This window comes from Parasteatoda tepidariorum, chromosome 5 (genome assembly GCF_982258835.1).
Source record: "Parasteatoda tepidariorum strain Cologne lab strain chromosome 5, Ptep-v5.0, whole genome shotgun sequence".
Classification (NCBI taxonomy): domain Eukaryota; kingdom Metazoa; phylum Arthropoda; class Arachnida; order Araneae; family Theridiidae; genus Parasteatoda; species Parasteatoda tepidariorum.
Window position 1 is genome coordinate 34,893,154 of NC_141759.1, and position 19,397 is coordinate 34,912,550.

Consider the following 19,397-nt stretch of genomic DNA (forward strand, 5'->3'; position numbering starts at 1 on the left):
ACAACTAACTGCAAAAACTGCCAAGGAAACGATCAGGATGAAATCGTCGCTAATTGAGAGCGCCAAGAAGTGATAACTCTGATTCGAAAAATTACACGTCGTAATAACATTGTATTAAAAATACCTGAATTTGAAAATGACGCAAAAAAAAGACGAAAAAAAATGATTGAAAATCCAGACAATTAGACGTTACAAGCAACTAGCATTTGGTATTTTTTAGCTAACAATTTGCTACTTGCTAGCAAACGAAATTGAGCCCTAATCTTGATTTTAGAAAGGAAATTAAGAATTATTTGAACTAGCGTCCATAGCAATTTTTTAATAATGTGGGAAAGATTTGTGGAATTACAATGTATGAGATAGTGCAGCTTTAGTAGAAAAATATTACTTTTTTTCTTTAGTTTATTATACTGTTTACTGCATTGTTGTAATTAAAAATATCATAAGTTTTATTAATCATACTTAAACTATTGTAATTATCACAAATAAAATTTTGTTTTTAGCTTTTAATGATTAAAATTCGTTAAAAAGGATACATAAAAGATACATTTCGTAAAAAGGATACATTTTCCCTAACCTGTGGCCAAACGCCTGAGTTTGTGTGAAGAATATTCAAAATTTTAATTTTTACTGTAAAATCAACAAGTTAGAAACAATTTCTAAAAAATTTTTTTATTTCTATTTCAAGGGCTCCAGGCTCCTGGCTGCAGGATAGGGAAACGTGTCCAGATGTCACACCCCGACCTTGGGAGTCGCATAACTTCAAGAACTGCTGGAGTTTGTGGCCGAAGTAGGACGACGTCCTTTGATGGTAATTTAGAATACGAGCATGTGCGCTCTTTTAAAATCTTTTTCTGGTGACAAATGTGGATGTTTACATCGCCACAAAGAAGGTATATTTCACTTAAATGCATACAGGAGTAAAGTTATATACAGAAGATCTACTGCTACTACTTTATCTACGGCACATAGAATCATAAATACATATTCTATAAATAGTGCATCCTAACGACTGACAGAAGTGACCCAAGAAGTATTCCTTAGAAATTAACCACTCCAGTTCTTTCAGTATATTGTTCTAATACATTATATGAATAATGTTGAAAAAACATAGTTAGTTCTAGAATTAAAAAATAAAGAACTTTAAACAAAATTTGGATGGAGTGTACTTATTCATGGATATAACCGAATTCATCATTAAAATATCTCTACCTTAAGCTAACAACCATGACAGTCATACCAGTCATAAACATGGACGCCGCCCAAATTTGGCGGCGTGTCAATGATAAATTGGAACACCCCGAAAGCCAAAGGAAGATGGTTCTAGTCATTGTTTGTATTGCCTTGCTGCTGGACAACATGTTATACATGGTAATCGTGCCAATTATCCCAACATATTTGCGTGAAATTAAAACTTGGGATACGGAGACTGTGAAAGGAGAACGGATATGGGACAATAGCACAGCTCCTGAAGGAAGCAATCTGAGCTATTGGAAACAGGGCAAAGATAAGATTCATTATAAAGGTGAAGATAGCGCTATAGGAATGCTTTTTGCTTCAAAAGCTATCGTCCAGCTATTTATCAATCCCTTCTCAGGGACAGTCATTGATAAGATTGGTTATGACACGCCAATGATGATAGGACTTACTATAATGTTTATTTCCACAGCTATGTTTGCATGTGGACAAAGTTATGGTATCCTTTTTTTTGCCAGAAGTCTCCAAGGTGTAGGATCAGCATTTGCAGATACCGGTGGTTTGGCTATGATTGCTGATAGGTTTACCGAAGACGAAGCTCGAAGCAAGGCAATTGGTATTGCGCAAGCTTTCATTTCATTTGGAAGTCTTGTAGCACCACCTTTCGGTGCATTCCTGTATGAATTCGCAGGAAAAGAAGTTCCATTTATTGTCTTAAGTATGATATCTCTCATGGATGGATTTGCTCTTCTGTTCGTAATGAGACCAGTGAAAATGGCCATGAAGCAGCAAGGCATTGAACGTCCAAAAGGAACTCCCATTCACAGGTTGTTCATAGATAAGTACATATTCGTTTGTGCAGGTACATTAGTAATGGCGAATGTTTCCCTTGCATTTTTAGAGCCAACACTAACTCTATGGATGGAAGCAACGATGGATAATGTGGATGAATGGCAAACAGGAATGGTATGGCTACCCGCATTTATACCACATGTAATAGGCGTCTATACCACAGTAAAACTGTGCAAGAAATACCCCAGGTACCAATGGGCTATTGCAGCTACTGGGTTAGGACTTGAAGGTATAAGTAGTTTATTTGTCCCTTTGTCGAACAATTTTTGGGTACTCATGATACCTTTATCTGGAATATGTTTTGGTATAGCGCAAGTGGATACATCATTGTTACCAATGCTTGGTCATCTAGTGGATACACGATACGTATCTGTGTACGGTTCAATTTATGCCATAGCGGATATATCCTATTCTCTAGCATATGCGATCGGTCCAATTATAGCAGGAGGAATCGTTTCTACTGTAGGATTCGGAGGTTTAAATATTCTGATAGCCGTCACCAACCTTGGATATGTACCAGCACTTTTTATGTTACGTCACGTATACGATTACGATACATTCAAGGAAGAACAAATTGATCTTGATGAGATTCCAGCTCCACAATACAAAACATTTACGGTGAATAACGGTAATGCTGTAAATTTGACAGAGGAATCAACCAACCTGCAACCAGATTTATTCCAATCTCAGCAAAGCCAACCTCAGCAACAGCTGTTCCAAGGACAGCCAACAGCTAATCAACCTGTAGTAGACACGAATCCGTTTCGTCAGCCACAGCCTATGACCAATCACTCTTCCAGATCAACAACACAAAATACCCTTCCTGAACAGCAACAGAGGAAACCGAAGCCTAAAGGTTATAGGTCTGCAGACATGGAAAAAATGATAAATGGTTCAGACGAAGATTGACAGTAGGTGTATATGATTAAAATTATAACATGCCCCGTTGTTTTGAACTAGGAACTTGAGAAGATAAATAGTTATGACGTTCTTAAATGCTAGATGAGACTTGTTGCAGATTGACAAAGAAGCTTCACGAGTTCTTAGTTCGAACCGTATAGAACTTCTTATAGGATAAATGAAATTTATCTAGGTATTAATTGAGTGTTCTAAACACATTTAATTTATTCTTGATATCTATCTGCATGGAGTAATGAAGATGATGAAAGAGTTTCAGCAATCTAATTTGTGATAATCCTTCACAGCAATAATCAAAGAATTTGATTAAGCCTTGTTATCAGTAATTGGATTTTGTAATGTTCTGTAAAGAATAACTGAGAGATAGGATTTTCACATAGCATCTCGCAAGTTGGCTTACGTGTATTCTCTGCAAGCTCTGTAGTAAAGGGAAATTGTTCCATGTTAACGCCGTGACTCAGAACATGCGTACATGAACCTGCAGGATACTTCACGAAAGTGCAAAATCTCTCTAAAATATGAACTTTAAATTTTAGTTAGAAATTCTAGAAAATTTTTTATCTTATTTTACGAAAAAAGGAATATTATTTTGTTCAATCATTAATGTATTACTTTCTTCAAACACATTGTTTAAGAATGTTTTAAAATATTTGTACAAGAATAAGTTACTTAAAAATAATTATCATATTGATGCTTGAAACTGATGCTAAAACAACTAATTTTAATGTTATGTATATTAATGTACTTTTATTTAAGTTCATACTATTTTATTTGCTTTAAAAAACACTGAGCAAATAAATTTAAAATAAGAAAAAAGAACTTTTATTACCCATGAATACTTTAATTTTCGGAAACGGCAATTATTTGAGAATCAATATTATTGTTATAGTCGATATGCACTAGTACTTATAGTTTCAGTTTTTTTTTTACAAAAAAACTCCAGGGTTCTATTGATTTTCAAATAATATTAAAATCTTATAACGATGTCTTAGAATACTTTAATTTACGTGTTTTTGAATACTTAATTTTCGGAAACGGCAATTATTTAAGAATCATTATTATTGTCATAGTCGATATGTACTTGTACTAATAGCTTAAATTTAAAAAAAAAAATACTCTCTAGGGTTCTGCCGATTTTCAAATAATATTGATATCTTATTACGATGTCTTAGAGACAACCTAATCCTGAATTAAGTTAATAATATGCAAGTTAAAAACTTATTTGCTATCTGTATGTTTTTTTTCATATTTCAAATTAAAAGAAAAAGAAAGAAAAATCTATGAAAATACTAAAATATTTCGAATTTGTTAAATGTTTCTTTTTAAATATTGTGTGTCTAACGGATAAATTCACTCTTCTGCTTCTGTGCTTTTGATAAATCCATCTTTCCATTACTATATATCATTCAATGTATAACGCATACTGTTTGCTATATTTTTTTCCCATGAAAATCATATTATTTGTTTTGATTATAATCTAAATGCAAAAAAAGTTACTTTCGAACTTTTTTCTGTTAGATATTGATAAAAATATCTAATAAAACACTTTTTGTGACTTCAGTTTATAAAGTATTCTTTTTTTAATTAATATATTTATTTTGTATTTTTAATTGCAACAGAAATTATAATTTGAAAACTAAAGGTATTTATCATCAAATTCAATCCGTATTTAACCAAATCATTACCATTTCGTTCATAAATATTAATTAAGAACGAAATTTTAAATAAACTGAATCATCACTAAGACTTTACCTTATTCAAGTTAGAACATATAATCAGGTATAGTAAATTACGGAAATTTTATATATGTAGAAAATAAAGTAGTTAAGCTGTGCTGGATAATTTACTTCAGTTATTCATAATAAATAATAATTTTAATTATAATAAATAAAATATATTTATTTCATGAATTATGAAGTATTATATTTTATTAATCAGTATTTATTAATCATATAAGCGAAGTTCATTTATTATTCGTTTAATTATCACCGATAAAAATTGTAAAAGTGTTAAACTCAAAGCTTAAACAAGTTGAATTATTAATAACAGTTTTCATGCAACGTTACAAGACAAATTTTATTACTTTAATTAAATTGGTTAAAGCAAAATTTTTATGCATGCAACTGACGTAAAAATTTAAAATTATTAAAAATTTTGTTTATTCAATTTTTATTAGTTTGTTCAACACTTAATCAATTCATATCTTCAATTTATATTGAACATAAACGCAGAAATTTGTCTTTGAACCTGAAATTAATATCTAAGATTTCATTTAAAGTTTTTCAGGGATCGTATTAAGTTTCAAATACGTGATCATAAATAGTAAGTAAATCATAAATTCAGGTTTCAATAAAACATAAATTGTGAACTGTCCCTAAACAAAAATAAATAAGTATGCAAGGTTGAATTTAAAGTCTTGCAGAGCTAATTTTGAGTATTATACATGTAAGTTCCATTTCAAAAATTTAATTTGATGTATAACTGTATAATGAATTCCTCAAATGAAGAAAGCAATTTCCTAATGTTTATCTTAATCATACATGACGTTCTTGCAAGGTGGGTTACTCAGGTGCAATTTTTGCATGTTAAAATTTATGGTTAGATCTTTTTATAGACCTTACAACGATGAGAACACGTCCCTAATAAATACGTAGCCACATGAATAAAATGTATAAGAAATAGCAAAACATGAACACTCATACCTTTCTTGTACTCTTCCCTCACAATGACCATGTCTTAATGAAGGGCACTATTTTGCCTCATGGCATTATGCGAAATATTCAAGGTGGAATTTTACAAAAAAATTTTTTTTTTGCTAAATTTAAAATTTTAAATCTGTTAAAAGATATTACGGTGGTCAGGTTCCATATTTACCAAATTTCTGTTAGCCAAATTAAAAAAGTATTTTATCTTCTGGATTGCGCCTGATTTTTCATCACTTGTGGACAAAAAGTCCACGCTTTTTTGCTTAAAATCATACTTTTAAATTTTTTAGTTTAAAAATGTGGTTGAATGTAAGCAAACTGTAAAACATATGCAACATTTAGGTCTCCAAAAATTTTAATTTAACTCGAAATCTACACAATTGACCTAACCTAAATATTGATTGAAAATTTAACTCGTGCACGTTTATTAATAATGGTTAAGGCTTTCTCTTAGATTCTGGGAAACGTAAGTGTTACATAATATAATAATTTTTTTACTGTTATTTTGCAATCTAAACGTTGCCTTTTTGAATTTGTAAACTAAAATTTGTTTTATATTATGTTTTTACGTTTTCAACAAAAAAGTTGTGCTTGTTCTAGGAGATTCGGATAAAATTGTTTTGGTAGATATGTGTCAGCAAACCACTTGAAATTCGGTATTTAATTTTATCTACAGTTCGATTTTGAATAAAAGGTTTTTGTTATACATAGAACAATTTATGGCGAGAATAATGCAACATTATGTGGACAATTCATGGCTAGGTATAATTTTCTACTAGATAAGTAACTTCAAACAAGCATGGTCCTTATAAGGGAAAAGTACTTTTTATGATTCATAATATTAACGTCAGTTTAATTCTGACCACACTACTCTACTATTCATATTAAAAAAATACTTTAAAACTTTTTTCACTCTTAAAGTTGTACCCTTTAGACGCACATTTGTACATATGTATAAAACCATAGGTAAGTGTTATGAATGTTTGCAAAAGCTTGAGTGCAGTATATAGCTCAATAAAACGTGATTATAGTTAAAGAGATCAGTAATATACAGTACTATTACATTGTATAAGTGAACTGATGATGTTGTAGCTATAACTATTGTACGATATTTTCGTTTCATGTTATTGCTTTGATGAGTTGAAAATTTTAAAAATGGCATTGTAGTTATAAAAATTTTTTTGTGTCGCTATATGTTGTTTTCAAATTTCAGTTTCAGCTTGTATTGTTGTGGCTGATGTCAAAACTGATATAATAATGGGCGAGTTCTGTAACAAGTAATGAGTGGAGTGCACGGCGGTTGTTGAAACGGTTAAAACCGTTGTCGTATGTAAAGAGTTGAAAAAGCTAAATTGGATAAAAAAGTGGAGATGTCTACTCCTTCTCTTTTTTTGATGTAAACAAATGATTTAGTATTGAATTAAAATATTTCGATTACAAATTTTCATTTGTAATGAAAAATATTTTATGACGCTGAGCCAATCAAATTTTGAGGTGAAATTTTTTCATTATAATGAGAATTTATTTGAAATACGCATTAGGAAATTGAGAATTTCATTGGTGCAATTTCGGCAAACCGGTTGATACAAAATGCAGTTGGACTGCTCCTTAAGTTTCTGAATATGACTAATCAAATATTTCTGTTAGGTAAGATTTTAGTATTTTTTTTAGTTCGTCCTTCTTATAAAATCGTTAAAACATTGATAAAATATTTAGTATGGAATAAAGAACAATTTTGTCAATTTTTATTTGTGCTATAAAAGTTGATTATATTGAGCTATAAACTGACTAATTGAATATATTTATGCTAGTTGGAGCAAGCTTTGTGTTACAAAACTCTCCCATTATCGAAATGATAAAATAAACTTTTAAACTTACATCAACTTGTTCTAAGAAATGAAGAACATACGGGGAAAACATAAATGTTGTATCTTGTCTTATTGTCTAATTATGTAATGCTATTTCAGTTGCCCAGCTCTTTTTCTAAAGTATATTTTTTATTTATTTTTGAAAAATAAGATCACATTTAATCTTACCATTTTCAAAATATAGGGAAATGAATAATAAAAAATATTTTCTTTTTAAATTATTTTTTTTCTTTTTCGAACTTTCTGTTTTTCAATCCTTCCAAAGCTTAAAAAAATTAATTTTTTTAAGACATATTTTGTATTTTTGTTTAATGCATTATGTGTTTCTTTTTATCATATACGTGAAATAATTTTTATTATTTCTTTGTTTGGTAAAAGATAATTTATCAAGATGAAGTACTTATTTTAATTAAAAGCTTTGGATATAACATTATAATTAGCAAAATATATTCGCTTGGAAATGTTTTACTTTGCATAAATTGTTTTTTTATTGTAATGCAAATGTCTGAAATTTAGTAATTTATTGTGATTTAATGTTTTATAAATAATTCAGGAATTAACGACGTGACAAAAGTATTTAGCTTAGTTTATGAAGACATAAAAAAATGTAAATTTGAAACTTTTCATGACAATAAATTTCAATAAAATCAAAAAATATTTTTTAAAAAAAGATGAATTATAACTTACTATTTTTTATTTGTTGATGATAAAGAAAATGTTTAAATTATTTAAATAAAATCAATGATATTTGTTACATAATTATTAATGCATTATGTTGTAAATAATATGTTCCAGTTCGTTAGAATGTTAATATATTTAAGGCGTTAAAATAAAGTGTTTAAAATTATCTGAAAGTTTAATAAGTTTTTTTTAAAAGTTATATAAAAGACAGGCAGTCAGTATGAAGACAAAGATTTTGTTAGTATTATTATGAATTTAAAGCTCTCTGGAAAATTCTTAATCCTTTTTTTAACTTAAACTTCTGTTTGAAGAACCTGTCCAGACTCGTTATTCAACAAATATCACATTTTGATAGATTATTAATGTTTTTCTATAAATATTGTATTGCATCATTCAACTAACGGAGAAATTACTTTGACTGCAATAAAGTATTACAAAAATATGAATTCTTTCATATTTTCATATATTCTCATATATTCTCATATACTCAAATATGAATTCTTTCATATTTGAGTAAAATATGAATGAATAGAAAGTTTTTGAATGCTTGTAAAATATGAATTTTTTTTAGGAAACATGAAATTCAACTGGAAGGTTTTATTGCAAACAGTAATCAGGCTCCTTTTTGACATTTTTCCGTTACATAAAAGAATAAAAATAAATCAAAATATTTTCTGGAATGTAATGCTCTTCTATCAAAGACAATAATAATAAAACGTATTCATTACGCTTAATTTGCAATTCACACCTACTTTTCTATTTTAAAAAAAAATAAAAATTCAGTAGTTTATTATTATCTCTCAATAAAACCTTATTTAAATTTCATATCACACAAATCACTAATATAATGGATGTGATAAGTAAATTGTTTCTATTACATATCATATTATAGGCATATACGAGAATTTATCAATTTGTTAATTATTATATAGAATCTAAAAGGATTTCAGTTAAAAAAAATGTTGTGAAATTGAATTATATCGTATTCTATGCTGTGATAATTGTAGTCAATTTAAATAATTTATATTCTGTGAAATGTGTTTATAACTGTAGTCTTTATTTTTAAATTCCAAAAATTCTAGCTGAATCTTTCATGTCCCTATGAATGCCTTTAGATATTTTTTCAGTTAATTTGAGCAAGGCTTTGTAAAAATAGCTACTGAAAAACTTTTGTTTACCTTATGTAATAATCAAACATGATATGTAGCAACATTTATCCTAATGATGTGCAACTGTGAAAAATTCTTTCACAAAAATATGTTTGATATAGTTCTGCTTAACTGAGATTAGAATATGCACAAAAATTGCTCACCCTTAACCATTATTTTTTTCTTCTAAATTATATGATAATCGAACTTTTGTTAAAAATAAGAAGTAATTTGAATTGATAAGTGAATTTTGAGTCAATACAAAAAATGTGAATACAAAATTGGAATGCGATAAGTTAAGAGTAAGGACTAAAGATTTTCTGTTAGTGTTACATTGAAATTTAGAAACCCAATTTCATTTTAATCAAGAATTCTGTTTCGAAAATTGCGTTAAGCATGAATTAATACAATAATTACAGTTAAAATGTACGTTGAAATGCTTCAGAAAAAAAGTTTTTTTGTTCAAAGTTTTATGTAAAAACTATTTTTCGACGCAATCAATTTCGTAATTTAATCATCTGTTGAGGTCGAGTTAGCATTTATCGCTGCCTTTTTCAAAGCACTGCTGTCAAATTCCTATTTCAGTTTTATTGTGTTGTCTAGGTTGAACAGACGGTAACAATCAAATTTGCGGTTAATGTGTTGTGGTGAACTTGTTTTCGTTGGAGAATTTCAAAATCAGTATAAGTGCAGAGGAAAATCACTAAAATTTTGAATTTTTCCCTACATTAACGGGGACGCCTACCTAGTTGATTTGCCAGTGAATAATTTATGTCAACTGTTAGCAATATAAGAAGTCCTCATCGGGATACGAAGCAGACATTGTATTTGCCCTGAACCGGGTTCGAATCCAACAATGGCTGGTCGATACGAATCCGCATCCGGTTGCACCGACCACAGTGCTGACATGAAATATCCTCAGTGGTAGATGGATCATGGGTTAGAGTCCATTTGCCGTCAGGCTAATCATGGAAGGTTCTCGTGGTTTTCCTCTCCACGTAGCGCAAATGCTGGTTAGTTCCATCTAAAAGTCCTCCACGAAGGCAAATTTCTCCCAATACTTGTTCCAGGAGTTCCCTTGTCTTCTGGATTGGGTTCAAAATTACAAGGCTACGGAGTTGAATGTTAGCAGTCGTAAACCCAAAAATTGGGTCGGCTGTTCAACGACGGTTATAAAGTAAAATAAAATAAGGAATGATTAATATAATCGCTTTAACTCTTTTCCGGAATAGTAAAGTTCAATTGAAAACTTCAGTTTAACTGGACATTAGCAAGTGTGACCTTTGACCAACAGAATTCAGCAACGCACCGGCCTTTTTTATATTTTTCTGAATTTAGAGTAGTTTACCAGTCTCGCGTTGTTTGAAAAATAGAAACCATAACAATTTTACTGGTTTGCATCATTGTCGAAAATGAGTGGAACAAATTTTATTCTATCACCCCTTAGAGGGTGAATCAACATTTAATTATCTAGCAGTTCAACTTACTTGTTGCATGGCGGAAAAAATTCTGGAAAAATTAGCCTACTATATGGTAATGATATATTTGATAATAAAAAACTAGAATTTTGTTTAATAAAAATATAAGACATTTAACACATTAAATTGGTAATTTTTTCGTTTGTATGGTGACGGCTTACCAGAAATTTTGGTTTTCAAAATTATAGTTCTTATTATCGCACATTTAGTAAAAAATACAAAACTTAAAAGTGAATAAACCTTTTCCATTCCTTATTCCTTTTCCCATTTCCTTATCCATTTTAACAGATATTAGCTATTACTACTGATATTAATTAAATACTACTGATATTAGATATTAATTAAGCTATTATTATATAGATGTTAATTAAATGCTACTGATTGATAGAAAACGGCTTTAATTTAAGAAATAAGCTTTTTTATTTTTAAATTGTATGTTGTGACCAGAACAATTCTGGTAGAGTAAATGAATATGGAAAGCATATGGGACATAATGGTGTTGAATACATGAATGAAAATTTTACTTGCTTAATGCAAACATTAATATATTTATGTATTTTTTTAATAAAAAGAATGAAGAGGGGTGAAGAATTTTTGCGCATATTTACTAGAATAAAATAAAATTCCTAAGAGCAAAATGTAATAATCTTCTGAGTTTTTATGTCAAAAAAAAGAAAAGATTTTTCATGAAATTTAGTTCAAATCTTTAATGCATAAAACATTAGGTGTATGAGTAGGAATTGGTGAATGGAGTTACACAACATGAACTAATATTTATCATTCGAGTAAATGTTAGGAACTTTTTAAGAAATATGTATAAAAAATGGTTGAAGACTTTAATAAGTGTTGTTTGTAAGAATAGCCAAGTACCGTGGTTTAAAATATTTGAATTCTATGAAACACTAATTTAACTGTACTCTTAAATGATTTGTTTGTATGTGTAAAATGTATTATTAAAAATCCTGTGAAAGCCCAATGACTTGTTTTGACAACATTTATTCTCAAACATTAACATGATAATACTTAAGATTGTATGATATTCTATTAGTCATTATTTTTTAACTTTTTTTAAAAATATAAACTAACAATATATTATACATTTCGTTACGAGCGCTGTATTTATCTGGCATCCACGTGATGACCTGTGTGTACGAGCGCCGTATTTGACCGGCACCCACGCGATGTCCTGTGTGTACGAGCGCTGTATTTAGCCAGAACCCACGCGATGTCTTGTGTGTACGAGCACCGCATTTTGCCGGTATCCATGCAATGCCTTGTGTGTGCGAGCACTGTATTCGACCGGCATTCACGCAATGCCCCGTGTGTACTCAATGTCAGCATGATACAGCTTAGTACCCGTCCCGTTCTGATTCAAGCTGCCACTGGTTTGTATACCATTAACCTAATACACATTACCAATATTTCATTTTCAATATTTTCTATTAGTTATTATTTTTTAACTTTAAAAAAAATACAAACTAAGAATATATTACTTTCGTTACGAACTGCGTCCTTAGCTGGTATCCAAGTGGTGCCGTGTGTGTACGAGAGACTCATTTAACACGTTCACGCCGGGAAAAGTGAAAATACTGGAACGGGGAAAGTGAAAATACTGGTAGAAGAACTATCTCAATATTAGATAATACTCGGGAGGAGTTAATCTATTCTCAACAATCACAATTCACTGTAAGGAAATTTATCACGGCGAAGAAGCAATTCAATATAAAGATTGCATCCGTAAAAAACAATTGGTAGTTATGGATTTTTATTATTCCCGGAAAAAAACTAAAAAATGAAATTTATTGTTACCAGTTTTTACTCCGGTGCGCTGCCAAGATGAGACAATCTAGCGTGACCCACCGGTGGGTCACCCCGGCGTGAACGTGTTAATCGGTATCCACTCAATTCCTTGTGCGTACGAGCGTCGTAATAAGCTGGCGTAAGCGTGATACCGTTTGGTAACCGTCCCGATCTGATTTAAACTGCCATTGGTTTGTATTCCATTTACCTAATACACATTACCAGTAATTAATTTTACCTGTATTTGATTAATATCAGTAAAAGTATATTTCAAAACGGTAATATATTTTGTAACTCGAAACAAGTTTCTTCTGAGTGTTATATTTAGGTGTGAAGTATTTTCCATTTACAAAAGTATAATATAAAAAGAGATCTCAACATGTAATGTGCACACTTCGTGGCGTGGTGCGCTGCTTTTACTTCCACAACGTAGACTGCAGTAACGAAAGGGTTAAAATTAAAACAGAAATATGTTTTCATAAAAATTAAACACATTTATTTCGTTTACTATTTTTAATTTATAAAAATTATGTTTCCTATGTGTCACTTATATACCATATACCACTATATACTACTTATATACTATATACCACATCTACTTTTTTTATATCAGAAAATAATTCTAAAATCACGACAAAAAATCAGTTTCTCTTTTTTAGAAAATTTGATGTGCCAATCGCTTTGCAAACACGACAGAGTGACCAGTTAAATAACATGTAAGAAAGTGATAGAAAAAAAGAAAAAAATTTTAAAATAAAGGAAATATACTTAGACGTTATACCTGACCAATTTAAATACCAAAATCAAAAAGAAATTAGAACGAACAAAATTTCCAGCACGTGGTACATTTTTCACAACTATTTTTATTTTTTATCCCATTGCACCTAACATGTTCCGAACTTTTTCCAAAGATTCTAGTTTTTTAGAAGTTTCATTGTTTTTCATTTTATAATTAAAAAAGAAAAAGTAATTTAAAAAAAAATCGTTCTAGTGGGAAAATAAATCAAAATTAGTTTAAGATAATGTATGGAACATGCTTTGGCTCTATACTTTACATGTATTAAATAAATAAATATGTTTCTTTAGCCCGTTCAAACTTAGCATCCTTAGAAAAGGACATTTTTTTTTCTTTCAAGAGCTTGATTAAAAACTTTCTTCCCATAAAAAATAAGCACATTGAAATTAAAAGACGGCATGTTTTTAGAGCTCAAAAGCAGACCCCCGTTTTCAAGGCTTGCCAGACTTTCATTCACGTTTGGCAAGTCTTGAAAATGAGCGTTTGATTTTGAGTGCTTGAAATATGTCAACTGTTAATTTGAGTTTGTATATTTTTGAAGTGAATAAAGTTTTTAATAAAGTAATATTCTACCGCTTTAGTTTCTAGCTATTATATATTTAATTAAAAGAAATGGTAATTCTAATGATAAATAATATTATGACTTATAAACCAGATAGTTCTATATACCTATATACGATTACATATTAGGTATAAAAATATTTATATTTGAAATTGAAATCTATACATAGTGAATTATTAGTATTAACACTTTTTTTATAAAATATAAATGTTTCTCGAAAAAAGACCACTTTTTGTTTACTAATTTGGGGAAGAAAAAAAAGTATTATATAATATAATATCAACACTAGGTTTACGGGACACGTCATTTTGACGGATTTTGACTTTTGAAAGGAAAATTATAAAACCCGTTTCAATTTTTATTTTATCTCTTGTAATGACTTTTAACCATTGATCGAATTAAATATATATTAAATGCTATTTACCTCAAAAGCCTTGAGATATTGAAATTCTCTTTGTGGTATACCTATCTCAACGGATATGAGCCAATTTGTCGCGATCGTCATAAAATATGAAGAAGTGCGGGGCTCTGGGAGGGCAGAACAGTCCCAGAGATGCTCTCCATTCATGGCCAGAAGTTCCTCACACAAAATGCAATCACGAGAGTCAACAAGTACAATATCGTGTTAATGTGCCCGTAGGATCATGTCCAGTCAGAAGTCTGAAACACGAAGTTCCGATAGGCGTAGGGAGGTTCTTGGGGAAACATGATGCAAAGACTGTTAGTAGAAGGCTCCGTCGTCATTGTGAAATGATGCTTTTTTTGCGAAAAATATGCTAATTTCGTAAATGCTGTGAGCTTGCAACAGTTACTTATGACTGTTAGGTCACGTTTAGCCTATTTTTAGCCAGCGTTTTTTATGCTTATTTCGAAAATGGCGTAAAACGTTAATATCTAGGAAAGCCACAGTTTCGTGAAAATGAAAAGCTTTTGTGGACTAATTTTTTAATATTTAAAAACTTACTCCTATACCACATTACCTGGGCTCATAAAAATTTGCAAAATCTAAGAATGATGCAGTCATTTTGATAATTTTCATCAAGGGGGAAAAATGTCGCCAAATTGGCGATTTAGAAAAAATAAAAAATAATAATAACTTTTAAAATATTTATGATATTTGTGCGTTTTAAAGCAAAATAATTCTTCATGGCATGATATATATTAAGTTTAAAATCATTGCTTTGCTTCGAGTGTAAGGCTCTTAAACTGTGGCTTTTTTAAAAAAAAATTATCTTTGGCGACAAGGCTTCAAAAAACAGTGTTAAGATGTTTTCTTAAGAAGCACCAATAGCTGGTTGACTTCGATTTTTTTGTTTTACTGGCAGTTTAACATTTCCCAAGATAGCAGGAGAATCGATAGTGTCTAAGTGAATGCTTGTTTTGCGAGATTATCAGCTTTTTCATTTCCCCATAAATCACAATCGCTATTTCGTCTAAATATAGTTAAGTGTATCAACCTGATTATGTGTTTTAGCCCTCTTGATAAAAATATAAACTTATTTATAAAAAATACAATAAAATATAGGAAAAGGGTCAGTAAGGAGAACTATTTAAAATATTCTTCCCCCTACAGCGTCATATTTATACTACACTTTCTGAAATATATATTGTGGTAGAACATATTTTTTCAGTGTTATAAGTTGTCTTTGAGAATTTAATGGTTCCTTTTTCAGAAAATGAAGAAAGTCGTACAAGTGCTCCATTATTACTAACAAAATTCTACGCACCGCAATATATCAATGATATTTATATATTTAATATATTTATACTTAAATCGAAAGTCAATGCATAATGCTTATTTAAAGCTATAGTTGTAAGTAACTAAAAGAAATATCCACTTTTTTTCGTATTGGTGTTTACCACATATAAAGCACTTTTGGGGGTCGGACATTGAAGGGTAAAAGCAATTAATCAGATTATTTGAGTTAGCTTCTATTTTGCTGCGCTTGGTGCGGCTTGGAAATTTTTTATCATCCGTCATGAAAATAACCTGGGACATTTTTTTATCACCATGTCTTTTTTTCTCCATGTCCAATAGAAAGCCGAGTTAAAGAAGTTTCATCTCTCCTGTCATTTTTGTAAAAAATTGTAACGTCAGCAGATATGTCAACTTGCTCCACTTTGTAAAATAATATTTTCTAAGGGTAACGAAATGTAAATTATTTTTAGTTTAGTTTTTTTCTACCACTATACATCAAAAATTCAAAGTATCATATGCAATGCAACTTGTTATCAATTTGGTGATACATTTTAAAAGTAGACTTATATATTTTTGTTTTACTATTTAATTTGCTACCAATTTATTAAAGCTTCTGAAATTTTGCGCCAGAACTCTCTCTAAAATAACATGGATGTGGTGGCGATTGTTTTAAAGAGATGTTTTCAGAGACCTTACTTACCGTATAAGGTGGCAAAAACGGCGATCAATGTAGCTGGGATGCCACGAGCGACTAAAAATATAAAAAGTGGTGACTATTAAATAGAAAAATTAGTTAACAGATATTAAAATTAGCATATTTGTCTGGCATATTTTTTTCAGTTTACTATTGAAGAAGATTGCTAAGAACGTTTTCTTGTTACATATGAATAATTTGCAATACGGCGGTAGTTTTTATTGAATAATTAAAGAAATAAAAATGAATTGAGCTTTCACAAATTCTAGCATTCTTAGTTGCCAGCGGTATGGGGAGAAGAATGTTTTTAATATTAGAAAAAAATTTTGTAATGGATTTAAAATTTGTCTAAATTAATTATTAATTCGTAGTGGTGGTTAAAATATTTTCTTTTTAAGTTAAAGAGACAAGATGAAGCATTTAAACAACAACAAACATATATGCTTGTTGCTGCCACCAATAAAAATATTTTTCAACAATCACACAAGTTGACAGCTACACACTTCAAATTTCTCTTCAGCTGCCTACGAATCATTTTTTATTAATATTGGTCCGAAGCAATAATATATATATATATATATATATATATATATATATATATATATATATATATATATATATATATATATATATATATATATATATATATATATATATATATATATATATATATATATATATATATATATATATATATATATAAGCTTTCTCTATTTCTCTCTCTATATATAAACGCTTTCTCACACTTTTAACCAATTATTTTATCGCAGACATCATTACAAAAAAGTTAGATCAGTAAACAAAGGGCTAAAATCTCAATATTAGGATTTATAATACAAACTAAAGAGTGGAAAAAGATCTTAATATCTTATCAACTTTCCGTTCATTACAGTAATACAGCTGTATACATTACTCTTGCTAATACTCCCACTAAAGTAAACAAAATCTCACATTTTCCAGAAAAACACAATAAAAAAGGTAATTATTTTTCCGGAGACGAAATTCTAAAGTGGAAGGCACACCTATTTATCCACCCACACTATCAAAACCACTGTTCAAACACAATTTTCAAAAGGATTTTGTGTGACCGTAGGGCGAACCAATATAGCTCCGTTTTCTTAGACAAAGCCTCTGGGCTTTGTTTTGATTTTCTCAAGATGAATATGATTTTGAATGGAAGTCTGCAAAGCTAAATCAATTCATGTTTGAAAGCGCAGTTCAGTCGGAAAGTTGTTTCATCTAAACTTGCAGTTGTTGAAGAGAGAGAGAGAGAGATAATATGATTTCGAATTTATTGAATTTTTTTTTATCCAGGGTGTTCAGTGTATGGTGCGATAAATTCTTAGGAGATGTAGGGCATATCCTAAGAATTAATAATTGCATAGCAACTCTTGAACCTAAAACGTTATCATACGCCCCCTAGGGTCGCTTTCTTATTACGAAAGTATTGTTCGTGTGCTTTAAAAACCGGTATTTTTTTATCTGAAATTTTTAAGTTAATGTTATTTTTCTGTTTTTTTTTTTAAATAATTATTGCCGAAAATTGTATTCAAATAGGTTCAGTTTGTATTGTTTTATCGTAATTTAATGATTTGGTGACTAACATAAAAAGTTCGCCAAATCCTTAAATTAAAATTAAACAGCTATTTCTAAACCTATTTGAATGTATGTTTGTGTTTGTATGTTACTTGTATATATAGTGAGCAAAAAAAAAAAAGAAAATACGATTTAGTGATCATATTTTCACGTATTTGAGTGCTAACTTTAAATATTCTAATTAATTATTGTGATAAACGATATAAGACAAAAAAACGTACCTTATCTGAATTAACATACCTTCGTCGCAATCTGGTAGTCGCAATCTGGAAAATATGGTTCCAATAGGTAGATCAAAAGAGGGCAAAGAAAATTTATTCCATTATTTTAGTTTTCTTTGTTGAAAATTTAACAAACCCTGGGAAAATTTATCTATCCCTCACTATTAAGAACTCAGTTAATCATATGTTTGATTTTCATAAAATTTTGGTCGATAGCAATTAGCTAAAACATTTTGTTTCCTTTTTTTTTTCCTACCAGTTTTTGAAATTTTCTGGAAAGCGTTCCCCAGTCATTTCCATTATAGTTTTAATAACTTTGAAAAATGAAATAATTATTATTCTAGTAAAAAAAGTGTACCTGGCGCAGCTATTATTATTCTTACATTTATTGTAAAATGAAGGGTTGCCACGGGCGAAAAAAAAATCAAGAAGTGGTAGAGATTATCAATTCTTTTAAATTTATGTAATCGAATTGATTATTAAACCAAAAGCTACCGCCATGACAAATTATTAATATTCAATAAGAGAAGATTAATAATAAACAAATACAGATATGCCAAGTGCTCCGCTTTGTATAATAGTTTCAATAAAGTGGTAGCGAATTATATAGTAAAATTCGTTAGAGGAGGATAGTTGCGCCTACTTTTTAAAAGAGCAACAAGTATATTCATTGTTTCATTTTCATATGATACTTAAAATTTTTGATATTTAATAGTGAAAAAATTACTTAAAGTGAAAAATACTAAACTAAAAATAACTTAAATTTCGCTACTACAAGAAAATACTATTTTACCAGGCGGAGCAAGTTGGCATCTGTGCTAATATAAATAAAATATTCTAAAAAAAACTGTGGAATTTATAGTTTTTAATTGATTTATCTAACAATCGACCACCGTATATTATTGAGCGCCGAATGAATTATATATGAATTAATTGATGGTAAATTTATGTATTAAACTAATTTTAATATTAAAGTGGTAGTTATTTAAAATAATAATATTAATTTTTGTCTTAAAAAGTGACAAAAGTTGTTAACATGAGCTATTTTTCAACTACAAAGCCAAGCGGTTTTTGAACGCTGCATGATATCATTTACAGCATTCTTCACCTGCTCAAGAATTTTCGCTGTGAGATAGATACAGTGAGCACGCAGAATATCGACCCCTGCACTGAGCAGACTAA

General features: G+C 29.7%; 1 protein-coding gene across 5 annotated transcripts in view; it reads left to right on the forward strand.

Moving 5' to 3' along the window:
• Positions 1-19,397, forward strand: part of VAChT (Vesicular acetylcholine transporter) — a 298,477-nt gene that overhangs the window by 45,198 nt on the left and 233,882 nt on the right. The window contains exon 2 of one of the 5 annotated variants that reach the window (XM_071184879.2): positions 689-4,244. The exons of the other annotated variants lie outside the window; for them this stretch is intronic. Coding sequence (XP_071040980.1) covers positions 1,228-2,958 — 1,731 coding nt within the window. The 5' untranslated portion in view covers positions 689-1,227 and the 3' untranslated portion in view covers positions 2,959-4,244. Of the gene's footprint in view, positions 1-688; positions 4,245-19,397 lie in introns of those variants that run through there. 5 annotated transcript variants of the gene reach the window in all.